The sequence below is a fragment of the Poecilia reticulata genome, linkage group LG9, assembly GCF_000633615.1.
Source record: "Poecilia reticulata strain Guanapo linkage group LG9, Guppy_female_1.0+MT, whole genome shotgun sequence".
NCBI classification, from domain to species: Eukaryota; Metazoa; Chordata; class Actinopteri; order Cyprinodontiformes; family Poeciliidae; genus Poecilia; species Poecilia reticulata.
In genome coordinates, this window is record NC_024339.1 from 33,047,086 (window position 1) to 33,059,081 (window position 11,996).

Genomic DNA, 11,996 nt, shown 5'->3' on the forward strand with positions numbered 1-11,996 from the left:
AGGTTCCCGCTGGAACACAAAGGTTCCCGCTGGAACACAAAGGTTCCCGCTGGAACTGTTGAATATGAAAAGAAAACGTGATTAACTGATTTTTAACGTAATTAATCAGAATAAATGCGTTAAAGTTCCAGTTTGACTGCAAACTAACAGAAAATGTGTCTTTTTCCAGGTTTTATGCAGAAATCTGAGGGGTATGAATAGTTATGAGCTGCATTAATGTTAGTAATTTATCGTCATGGCAACGTCAGAGTCCAGTAAATCCCAAAGGACTGATTGGACCAACAACTTGTTGGCGTTAATGACGTCGTCTCAAAGGTTAAAGGTCACAGACAGAGGAGCCGGTCCTTCCGGGCCCTGGCGGAGCTGAGGCGGGTCAGAACCGGTACCTGCGTGGTCTCGTTGAAGCCCGGCAGCCAGCCGATCTCAGACGGCCGCTCCTCGTCCCCGCTGCCGCAGCCCAGCGCCAGCAGCGCCCCCCTGCTGACCAGCAGCATGTCCCCCACGTGCAGGTCGATGTCCTCCTCCCGCTCCTTCTTGTAGTCGTACAGCGCCCGGTACTGGAAGGCCTCGGAGCTCATCCCGGCGCCGGTCCAATATGGCTTCGCAGCTCGTAGCAAAAATCAGCTCTGGGTAGAAAACGGTAGAAAAATACGTTCCTGCGACGTCCTGAGGGCTTCTAGAGGGAAGAAGAGAGTAAAGATGGCGTCTCCAGCTGCGCGCGCGTCTCCCCGCTCTCCATGTCATCCCTCCTGCTGCGCCCAGCGCCGCGCAGCTTCCTGCTGCATCAGCTGGGGGTCGGCCGGGGTCACACGACACATCTGAGAGGGACACGGCTCCACCTGGAGGGCTGGAGGACAAACTGCACGTTACAGGCTGCTGCTGCAGGTTAAAGGTCACAGGCTGCCTCAGTCATCCAATCAGAGACCTCTCAGAGTCAGCAGACTAATCACTTCCTGTTTGTGTTTTTTCCTGCTGCTCCTCAGTTTCCTCAGGACGTCGTTTAGCTGCTCAACTCTTTAAACACATTAATTATGATTTATGACGACCTGCTGAGGTCGTCCAGAACGACCACTCTGCACCTCTAGACGCATCTCTGACCCAAAACACCTGAAGAAGAAGAAGACAGGAAGACCTGCCCTCGTCTGATTGGCTGCTGGGATGTTAAAGTTTCAGCCGTTTTCAGTCTGAAACGGTTCAGCAGATTCTCCACCGTGTTAAAAAATATCAGTTTGATGAAGATAAAACTCCCAACTTCCTCAAATTTAACACATGGAAAGAAGTAAAAGTGACTTTTCTGCCATTAAACGGCAGATTGTGGCAGAAATCAGGAAACCGAGTGGGTTTCATATATTCCAGTTGTTTTATTAATAATTCATTTGTTGAGTCATCACAGCGTCGCTGATAGAAAACATGCAGAAACACGTGAGTCGCTGGTTTAGAGGAACTCATTTGATTTAGGGGAAACGTCGTCTGTGGGGTCCAGATTTACTCCTACAGTTAAAAACATCGACTGACCAAAACATCTTCAGGAAGCTTTCATGATCACATTTTAAATGTTTTTTAAGATTTCCAGCTGAAAATGTTTTTATGTTCAGAATTCAGAAAAATTTAAATTTTCATGACTCAAATAAAATCACATAGAAAATTATTTGTTTTTAAATCTAAAAATAAATGTTCATTTTAATCGCTTACTTTTAAAATAAAACGAATATTTTTATTTTGAGATGGTCGTTTTTCCAGCCGTGTTCGTGTTTTCAGGCGGCAGGAGGAAACAGGCTGACCTCTGACCTCTGACCCCTGAATTTTCAGGAACTAGAATGTTTATTTGAGCCACTTAAACAATTTTATTACCGTCATGTAATAAATGTGGAAAATAAAACAAACAGCAGGGAAAAAAAACTGACATTTATTTGAATATTTCTAGCTTGTGATTTATTTGGTTTGTAGCTTTAAGCAACATTTCTGAGTTAATATTTATTTGCATAACTTTAGTTGTACTGATGTAAAATGTTATTATTGCTCACGGTATGTTGAAGTAATCTTTGTTATTTTTCCTTTAATCCTTTGAAAGTAAACAGAACAAAATGAATCTTAATCAAAATCAGGTTTTTATATTTCAACTGATTTTGATCAACTTGGTTCAAAATAGATAATTAAACATTTTTAATTAATCAAACTTTTGATCAATTAGTTTTAATTACTGGCAACCCAATTATTTTGTCATTAATATTTATATGTAAAGATGAACATGTAACGTATCGCAAATAAATCCACTTTTTAGGGACAGGAAATATACTTACAGTATAAAAATACAATAAATTTTCTCGTTTTGTCTCTAATAGCAATAATAATAATAGTTTCAAACTGGTTAAATTTGAGAAAAATATATTAACATTTGTTTTTATGGTGTGTAAAAATACATTTTGAAAAATATTTAAACATATTTCTAAAACGATCTTCCGATTATCTTATGTGTATATTAGGTTATTAAATATGCGACGGACCTTGTTAATGCAAAACATACATTTATAGTTTAGAAAAATGCGTAAAAATTAATTGTTTATACAGCAACAATATAAAAACTCAAAATGTTTCTAACTGATAAAATATTTAGTTTTTAACGAATCTGCGGCGATGAACAGAGAAAATGAACCCATCGTCTCTAAAGGCACATTTCGGCTTTTTAAAGCCCTTTACCTGAAAACAAGCCGAAGTTTCTGTTTTTCTGCAGGCCGCCATGATGTTACACGGGATTTAAAAGCTAAAGCTGCTCTATGATGCAGCAGAACCAGGACAGAACCAGGAACCCGACCAGAACCGCTCCAGGAAACAGGAAACCAGCAGCTAACCGTGCTAGCTGAAGGAAAACAGCTCTCACCTTGTTGGTTCTTTAACTTTTTCACCAACCGAACCGTCCAGCAGACCGAACTCCGAACACCATGATGGTTACCGCCTCCACAGCTTCTCCAGAACCGAAAGAATCCGTTAGTTTAGCGAAAATCCTGAGGATGGAGACGCTGGCGGATCGGAAGACCGTGTCGGTTCAGGTTGTCCACTGCAGACTGGCATCAAGTTCGCCGCTACGCACACTCACTTCCGGAATAGACTGTCAAAATAAAAGAAGCCAAACAGATCACGTCGTCAAATCCTTCAAAATATTTGTTTCTCGTACGAAACCTGTCGTGTGGCAGATGAAAAGTATAATTAGATCGCAGATTTTTCATGAAACTTTATTTTTGCTCTTAGAAATTTGAGCAGAACCAAATGACCCGCCGAGACCTTCAGAATAAAAGCTGCATGGGCGAAGATATCAAGAAATTTAGCATCACCATCAAACTGGGTTTTAAGTTGAAACATTACCAGTAATTATTACATATAGTTTTTTTATTGTTTATCCAGCATGTGCTGCGATGAAAGGTTACAAAGATGGCTTAGACAGATTACAGCTAGTCACGGGGGGCTGGGCCCTGACGTCACATCCGCTAACCTAGATATTAAAGCAGCGTGCAGGGCTGTCAGACAAAGGCGGAGTGGGGGGTTGCTGTGTTCGCTGAGCCCAGGTTTTCCACAGCCGCTGCGTGGGCGTGATTTCTGTGTCAGGAAAACTGGGAGACTCCGGCACCACGTGACCGCTTCTGCGGATTTTCCAGAACAAACTGTCTGCACGTCATGCGGGGCTGTGCGTGCAGCTCCCGCAACCGCAGAGGATGTTCACGGAGAAACAAGCTGCTTTATTTATAGCAGAGTCAAAATGCAACCATTAAAAACAGTTTATTGATAAATACAGAAGAAATCATGAGACTCAAACCACAACTCAACTCATTAACAGTAAAACAGATTCTCTAAAAACATTTAAATATTTATACAGGAGGAAACAAAGAGCCCGACATGTTTCTGAGATAAAACTGTTCATCCGCAGAAACATCCATTCATCCAGGTAAAATTCATGGGTCCATAAAAATCTCCCCCCGGTCAGTGACGTCTCCTGGTCCGGTTCACACTCCGGTTCTGGTTCTGGTTCAAACTCCAGCAGAACTCATGAACCCAACCATGTAAAGGAACCAACAGCAATAATCTGGGTTATTGATCCGATCATGGAGAGAAAAAAATGAAAAATTAACCACATCATTCATTCATTCATTCATTCATTCATTCATTCATCTGTAAAGGTCACAGGGAGTCACTTCGTTTTAAAAACATGGAGCCTGGTAACTAATATTCAGTCAGCCAGCTGAATGTTTAGCTAACTAGCTAAACATTCATGTTGCACATTGTTTATCTTGCTACCTAAATATGTATTATGAAGATGTGGCATTCATAAATGAATGAATGAACAAAGTGAGTCCCCATGTTTCCTAGCATGCTGGGCTAAATAAGCCAGATTATCGGCGCTGGTTGCTTCCTGTTTGGTGGTTCTGTCCAGCCGGACCCGTCTACATGCTGAAGATGTTCCCCAGCCGGTGGACGGCCAGGTGGATCCGACCCGCCAGCCGCAGCTCGTCCTTCAGGTGGCGCCCCACCTGCTCGCAGTGCAGGACGTCGCAGAACACCCAGATCTCCGCCCGCTCCCGCTGGATGTGGGCGTTGCAGGTCGGCAGCCCGGCGCGGCGGACGCAGCGGCTCAGGCGGCGAAACGCCTGGAGGGACAGACAGACGGAGGAAGACGAGGCTCCTCATCATCAGTTTCAGAAAATGCTTCCTGGTGACGATCACTGCAGGGAAACACGGACGGATCGGATCAGGACTGGTTTAATTTATTACCTAAATCTGTCCAGCTTCACTCAGGAGCCAGACCTCAGCGGTCACCTGACCCAGCTCAGGGTCAAAGGTGATGTAACCGTAAACAGAGACGGAAACGCTGAGTGGACGGAAATCTGATCAAAATGATGAACTCAGCGGAAAAAACTGATAAAGATCCAGAAACCCAGCAGAATTCACCTGGAACGAATGAAAACCATCCGTGGAACCAGATGAAGGTTCTGGGTCGGTTCATGTCGCTGAACGAACCCAAAGACTGAGCTGGAAAAATTTAATCTTCAAAAAGAGGAAAGCGGATACATTTCCTGCCCAGCCGCAGTGGGAGGAGCCTAACTGTCCCTGATGTCAGCTCAGGCCCACCTGGCCTGGAAGCCCCGCCCCCTGCAGCCACTCACCTCCTCCAGGTCGCTGCAGTTCTGCTGGGTGATGACCCACTTGGCACGCTGGCGCAGGTGGAGCCGGTGGAGGGACACCAGGCGATGGAGACGCCTGGACAGAGACATGCGGCTCTGCAGCTGGACTCCGCTCTGCCTGGAGACGCTCCAGGACCTCCGGACCACCGGGACCTCTCTTTCTGTCCCTGGACCGGTTCCGGGCGCCGCGGGTTGGACACGGCCGGGAGAGTCCTGCGTCCTGTCCGTAGGCCCAGGCGGGGTCTCTGTGAGGGCGCCCCCTGCTGGGCCGATGCGGGGAGGCGGTTTGGCCGGTCTGATGGGCCGGCGGTGGGCGGAGCCACGGGGGAACCAGGGCCTGAAGGCCGGCGGCGGCCGGAGGGCCATCGGCTCCAGCAGCCTCTGGGTCTGCTGCAGCAGGGCGGAGAGGCGCAGCGCCGAGCCGGGCCGGTAGTGCAGAACCACACGGTCCATCCAGACGGACCGGATCACAGGACGGACAGGACAGCGGTCCTCTTCCTCCTCTTCCTCATGACGGCTCAGACAGAGCCAGGCTGAGGAAACACATAAAGCACTAAGTTAGCGACCATCACCACGTTTATCACGATTGATTTAGTAGTATTTTAAAAGTTTGATTTAATGACGTTCAAAGCAGATTTAATGACCGTTTGTTACTTTTACTATTTTCTCCACTGTTTATTCTATAAAAATATCAATAAATATTCATTTGAAAATGTAATTAAACTGAAGTTACTTTGAACAATTTAGTGACATCAACTGTTGTAAAGAAGCAAATTACAATTAGTTATTAAATTCAAAAATACTTTATTGATCCCAAAGGAAAATGAAACGTGTTTTTCTAGAGCAGGATCTGTGGGAGCACCGAGTCAAACAAATACCTACAAACTGTTTTTATCAAATTATTACCGTCAAATATCGTGATCATTAAAAAAAAGAAGATTTACAAAATATTTTAGGTTCTATTTTATTTTGATTCTGGAGGATCGGTTTGCTGCTGATGCAGAAATAAAACGTTACAGACTAAACGGGCCTCGTAGCGTCACACTTGTGTTAAAAGTCCTCCACCTTGTGGCCGGGGTGGGTAATGTCAAGACGTGACGTCAACAGTCAATATTTTTAAAATAATGCCGCATGAGAAAACAATCTAAAACGTAAATGTTCCCGACAAAAACTGGGATATTTTTGTGAATATAGTGGATTAAAAAAAGGAAGAAAAAACAACAATAAACAAAGTAGAACTAAACACACAGCAGACGGTCCTTTCTAGTCTCTGTGGTTAGAGCGGCTAATAAAACAGCAGATAACTTTAACCTTGTTTTTATTCCCATAAGACAATATTTCTAATGTTGGAGTAGAACTGATTTTCAGCTGGAAACAATAGTAAACACGATAACAGTTGTAAAAACAGCCACATCAGAGCCTCTGAGAGCTAATGTTTATAGCTTGTTTAGCCGTTAGCATGCTAACAGATTATTATTGGCTCAGGAACAACCTTCACACAAGACAAAAACAGGAACCATGAAGCAAAGCTGGCACAGAAACAGAGCAGACATGTTTTATGTTTCATACGCACCAGATCAACTTGGTTTCTAGACACGAACAACCGACGCCATCATGGAAGTTGACGTCGCTTCACGAGAAATCTCGCGAGTTTTCCGTATTCCAGCAGAAGTCTGCTGATCTCAACGGGGCCGCCATGTTGGGAAGGGCAAAAGGGGCAGGTAAATAATCTACGAGAACAAGTTAGCTGATTAAAAAAAGATTTTGGTTTGAAATTTCTCAGGCATTTTATTAGTTTACCTTCCAGTAAAATTCTTTTAAACAGGTTTACCTTTTTCTTAGAACCAAAGTATGTAATATTTAGTATTTGTAACTTATTTTGTTAAACTATTCGATTTCTTTTAACATGCATGTTCCGTTTGAATCGTTTTATTGCTGGTATGCCTGATGTCTCCACTGACAGACTATCTGTACTCTGCATTCTGGTCGTATTCCTCTCTGGCTCTAAAACATGGCAGCAGTTTGTGGAAGCAGCTCAGCTGTAGCAGCCATGTTCGCTCTGGTTGGTGTGTTCAGTTACCATTAAAGTTCCAACTATCAGCTGCACCTCTTACCAGTTCCAGTGAAAATGCACCCAGTCCAACCAGTTCCTCATTGTGGAACAGCGCCGCCCTGGTGGCAGCAGGTTGGTCCTGATTTGTTCTCGTTCTGGTTGAAGCGTTGCTGTTGGATATTTATTCCCTGTGGTTCTGGATGCTGTGCAGCAGGAAGGATACAGCAAGTCTTCAGTCAGAGGTCTCTCTCTGTTGGATCACTGACTGCTACTGGAGGGTTTTCCTGTTTAATGCTGAGAGCAGCTGAGCTACATGAAGCAGAATCTGCAGGGCAGCAGAAGCAGAGACGGAGGCTGCAGTAGTTTGTCAATAGGACATTTTATTTCATACGTCTGTTGTCTTACAGTAATATAGTTGCTGAGATGACCACCGGCTGCAGCCTGGACACCTAAAACTGACAGCTGGACTACTTGAAGCAAACTTTTTTTGTTCCTATATCTTTAAATCTTAAAATGATGTTGCAACAGAAAAAAAGCACATTTGCCATCAGATGACGTCATGGTGACGTCATGTCGGGTTATAGAGGTGTAAAAAAGAAGAAGAAGAAAAGAAACCTGCGATGCTGTAAAAGGATCTGAGTATGGCACATTTGGTCCACGTCGGTCGTTTTATTATCTTGTTTTTCTCAGACATGTAAGAAAGGAAAAGGAAAAAACTAAAATAGGTGATAGTTTAGGTGTTTTTCTCCCCAGAAGCACAGCATTAATGACAGCATATCGACAACACGGCTGCAGAGGAGGTCGCTTCTCTGTGAGCTTAAAATTTATCAGCCAATCAGGATCTCCCTGGTACAGAAACATCATCAGAAATATTAATAACTTCTTTCCATCCAAAATGAGAAGGGGTGGGGGTGAGAAAGGTGTGTGTGGAGGCGGGGCTGTTCGTGGATGACGGACAGGAAGGGGGCGGGACATTCACAGGAAGTAGTCAGGAGTACGTCTGGTCACGTGAGGCTCACCGCGGCGAGGGGCGGGGTCAAACTGCAGGCTGAGGACGAAAACATTCAGTTAGCATCAGCTGACAGGAAGTCACATGACGAAATACCAAAACATTCAGTTCATTCAAATATGCAAAAAATTAAAGTTACATAACCCTGAAAACTTATTAGAATAAAATTAAACATAAAAATGTTGTAACATCTATTATGACTCAATATTAGGTCTGCAGTTGATTATTTTAGTAATTGATTATTCGGATATGATCACTTTGGTGGATGAAAATAAAATAATCTAATTGTATACATTAGAAATGCATCAGATTATATAAATAATAGTTTCAGTCCTGAACTTCCTGCAGCTCTTCGCTCGGTCGACTCACAAAGAGTATTTGAGGGTGTCGTCCAGTTCCATGATGGCCGCCTGGTTGCCACAGCGATAGCAGTAGTTGGGAGCACTGAAGATGGTCACCACGTTCTTGTCGTGGCCCCAGTTGTAGCCCTGATGGACGGAGCAGAATCAGACCCTGAACGCATCGTTCTCCGCTCTAACGCTCAGATCTCTGGTAATCTGAATGTTTAACTCCGACTCCATGATTTAATCCTCCAACCAAACAAAACCGCAACGTCTGCTTAACAATATAAAGTAGTGTGGTTGCCGTGGTGACCCGTTACCTCCATGACCAGCTGATGGGCGCGGGACACCAGCGTGAGGCCGTTGGCGTGGTTGAACGTCTCCGAGATGTCCTGACCGAAGGTGTAGCCGGCGCCGCGGGGGGAGATGCCCCAGCCGCCGCGGTCGTCCGGGTCGGACCACAGCAGGTCGCACATGGGGCCCTGAGGGACACCGACAGTTACAGCAGGCAGACGGGGGGTACGGGGGGCGAACAGGGGGTGCGCGTACCTCATGTGGGACCTCCTGCAGGCGGTCCAGGGCCCGTATGTGGTCCAGAGTGTCGATGGACGGAGACAGGCCTCCGTGGAGACAGAAGATCTGGAGCAGACAGGAACATGTTAGCTTTAGGCTAACACCACAGCGCCCCCTGCTGGCGCCCCTCCCCGCCTCGCCGGCGCCCTCACCTGGCCGTCCACCAGCGCGGTGAGCGGCAGGTAGTCGAACAGGTCTGTGAAGTACTTCCACACGTTGGCGTTGCCGTATTTCCTCAGGCACTCGTCGTAGAAGCCGTAGACCTGCGTGATCTGCCGGGACTCGTGGTTCCCCCGCAGGATGGTGATCCGCTCCGGGAAGCGCACCTGGAGGGCGAGGTCAGCCGGAGGTCAGCCAGTTACAGAAAATCAGGTCAAACACTGAAAAATCTGACTCTGTTCCTGCTCAGAGAACGCATCAGAGCCTCAGGCTGTGATTGTGTTCCAGGAAGCAGTCTGGATGTCTGACATCACTTCCTGCAGCAGCTCTGGACTCTGATCAGTTTACAGACGCAGCAGTAAAGCTGCAGGATGACCTCTGACCTCTGCTCAGCAGGCGGCGTTACCTTTAACGTGACCAGCAGGGTGACCGTCTCCACAGAGTAGTAGCCTCTGTCCACGTAGTCGCCCATGAACAGGTAGTTTGTGTCGGGAGACTTCCCTCCGATCTTAAACAGCTCCATCAGGTCGTGGAACTGACCGTGAACGTCGCCGCACACCGTCACCGGGCATCGCACCTGGAGAGGGAGCAGAACGTTAAACACAGCCTGGGAAACATGGCCGCCTCCCAGCGTCAGACACAACAACCTGGGAAACATGGCCGCCTCCCAGCGTCAGACAACAACCTGGGAAACATGGCCGCCTCCCACCGTCAGACACAACAACCNCCTGGGAAACATGGCCGCCTCCCACCGTCAGACACAACAACCTGGGAAACATGGCCGCCTCCCACCGCTACAGAAAGCAGGACTAACGGCTTTAAGGCTCAACAGTGAAAAAGATGCTGGAGCTTCAGATGTTTAATATTAATAACTACATAAATCAGCTGATTCTTTCATTTTTCCAGCTGTTCAAACTTCAGATTTAAAAACTGATATGTTCTGCAGATTTTTCATTTTACCAATTAAATCTTTTTAGACAATATTAGAAATACATTAAAAGATGAGAACTAATAATTTGATTCCCTTTGTCAATAAGAAACCATTTTATTGCCTGAAGTGAATTTAGACGCTGAAATAATTTCAATAATCAATCATTCAGATTAATTCCTAGTTTTAAACTAAGTTCAGATCATTTCTGTACTCAAACAATAAAAAATATTTAAAGTTTAATTTTAGAGACGGAATCAGATGTAGTTCTACATCCTTCCTGCAGGGGGGGTTATTCCCAGACACCACTGTTCTTCCTGCTAGAGCCCAGAGCGGCCGGGTTCTACCAGAACCTTTCATAGACCACCGTCCCGTCTCCGAGGAAACGGACCAAACACGTTAAAAATGTCGATTCAGTCAGAAAAACTAAAATGTTTCTCAGAAACTGAAAAGTGACATCAGAGAAATAAAATGTTTGAGAGGTTCTGGTTCTGTTCAGTCCAGTCAGGATCCACAGAATCCAGAGCATCAAACAGCCTGGGAAAGCTTAGTGGAAGGATGATGTGTGGTAGAACATTAGAGCAACAGGGAGACCAGAGCCTCCAGAACCTGACCTGGTACCGTCTGGTACCGCAGCCGGTCCAGAACCAGAACCAACAGAAGCTGTTCATCTGGACTGAGACAGAAACTCCAGAATTAATCTATGAATGATTTAAATGTTTTATCAGAATCAATACATGGAAATAAAAATTATTTAGAACAAATCTGGAATTTTAATCAGTTGAACTTTGACCCCAACAGGAAATGATGTCACTGCGGCGCTGATTTACAGGATGAACCACTTCCTGTTGTTGTCTGGGAACAGAACCAGCTGGGTGAGGTCCGGGTGAGCCGACCCGGTTCAGAACCAGAACCTAACCAACCCGTCCTTCTCCAGCGTTTCTTCTTCTGTGGTGGAGTCTGTTTGCCGAGTTCTGATTGGTCGCCACCGTTTGGATCAATAGATTAATAATCCATGTTTCAGAGGCTGGACCCATGCTGGTTCTGTCCCGACCTGTTTGGGTCACTGTGACCAGAACCGGCTCAGAGAAATGAACTCACTTCCTGGACGTTGGACTCCTTGGTCAGAATCTCCTTCGCCTGAAAGGAAAACACAATTAGAAGATCAATAATCAATATCTGGATATGGATCAATCACATCACACAACTTCATCACGTCCAGGGTCAGAACCAACCCGTTTCCATGGAAACCACCCATGGAGAACATAAAGCTGGTCCAGTAGAGCCTGAATAATGTGATGTTTATAGAAACAGCAGCAGGGGAAAGGTTAAAGGTCACGACCTGAGAGGCTGCTGGGGGTCAGGAAAACAGCCATGACACTTTGTTTTCCAATGATGATAAAATATTAAATATTATTATGACCTGATATTATTTATTCTTTATTTTCTAACCTGTTTATTAAAAGCTGCATCGTGAGGATGACAGTCGGCTTTCCTGAGCTCAGACCAAAACAAACATGGCCGACAAAGCGTCTGATTGGCCGATCAGTCAGTCAAGTTGAACTGGAGCCGATCAAACATCCCATAATAAACATCTGCTGCCATCTGAGATTAACTCATTTTTCCTTCATTCTCCGTTTGACTCATTTAGCTGATGACTCAAACCGAGGTTCTGATCCGGGTCGGGTCAGGGCCCAGGTTCTGATCCGGGTCAGAGCTCAGGTTCTGATCCGGGTCGGGTCAGGGCCCAGGTTCTGATCCG

General features: G+C 45.5%; 3 protein-coding genes across 4 annotated transcripts in view; all 3 read right to left on the reverse strand.

The window, feature by feature from the left end:
* Nucleotides 1–3,512, reverse strand: part of LOC103470780 (phosphatidylinositol 3-kinase regulatory subunit alpha-like) — a 33,838-nt gene extending 30,326 nt beyond the window's left edge. Inside the window, exons 1-2 of the mRNA XM_008419446.2 lie at nucleotides 2,879–3,512; nucleotides 387–847 (exon numbers count right to left, since the gene is read on the reverse strand). Coding sequence (XP_008417668.1) covers nucleotides 387–578 — 192 coding nt within the window. The 5' untranslated portion in view covers nucleotides 579–847; nucleotides 2,879–3,512. The remainder of the gene's footprint in view (nucleotides 1–386; nucleotides 848–2,878) is intronic.
* Nucleotides 3,513–3,807: 295 nt separating this feature from the next.
* shld3 (shieldin complex subunit 3) lies at nucleotides 3,808–6,842 on the reverse strand. The gene is made up of 3 exons (XM_008419448.2): nucleotides 6,745–6,842; nucleotides 5,154–5,704; nucleotides 3,808–4,637 (listed from the first exon to the last, which is right to left on the reverse strand). The coding sequence occupies exons 2-3, from the start codon at nucleotides 5,622–5,624 to the stop codon at nucleotides 4,434–4,436; spliced, it is 675 nt and encodes a 224-aa protein (XP_008417670.1). The 5' UTR covers nucleotides 5,625–5,704; nucleotides 6,745–6,842; the 3' UTR covers nucleotides 3,808–4,433.
* A 742-nt stretch (nucleotides 6,843–7,584) lies between these two features.
* The window catches only part of LOC103470779 (serine/threonine-protein phosphatase 2A catalytic subunit beta isoform), an 8,413-nt gene continuing 4,001 nt past the window's right edge, over nucleotides 7,585–11,996 (reverse strand). Inside the window, exons 2-8 of one of the 2 annotated variants that reach the window (XM_008419445.2) lie at nucleotides 11,336–11,374; nucleotides 9,713–9,883; nucleotides 9,300–9,473; nucleotides 9,124–9,213; nucleotides 8,895–9,056; nucleotides 8,603–8,721; nucleotides 7,585–8,272 (exon numbers count right to left, since the gene is read on the reverse strand). In XM_008419445.2, the coding sequence (XP_008417667.1) occupies nucleotides 8,200–8,272; nucleotides 8,603–8,721; nucleotides 8,895–9,056; nucleotides 9,124–9,213; nucleotides 9,300–9,473; nucleotides 9,713–9,883; nucleotides 11,336–11,374 (828 nt within the window). In that variant the 3' untranslated portion in view covers nucleotides 7,585–8,199. Of the gene's footprint in view, nucleotides 8,273–8,602; nucleotides 8,722–8,894; nucleotides 9,057–9,123; nucleotides 9,214–9,299; nucleotides 9,474–9,712; nucleotides 9,914–9,953; nucleotides 10,156–11,335; nucleotides 11,375–11,996 lie in introns of those variants that run through there. The other variant, XM_017306591.1, reaches the window with a different exon arrangement.

Excerpts from the sequence above, each read along its gene's own strand:
- shld3 (XM_008419448.2), bottom strand. The coding sequence starts at position 5,624 with ATGGACCGTGTGGTTCTGCACTACCGGCCCGGCTCGGCGCTGCGCCTC. Across the intron at positions 4,638-5,153 it reads ACTGCAGCGACCTGGAGGAG|GCGTTTCGCCGCCTGAGCCG; the intron begins GTGAGTGGCTGC and ends CTGTCCCTCCAG.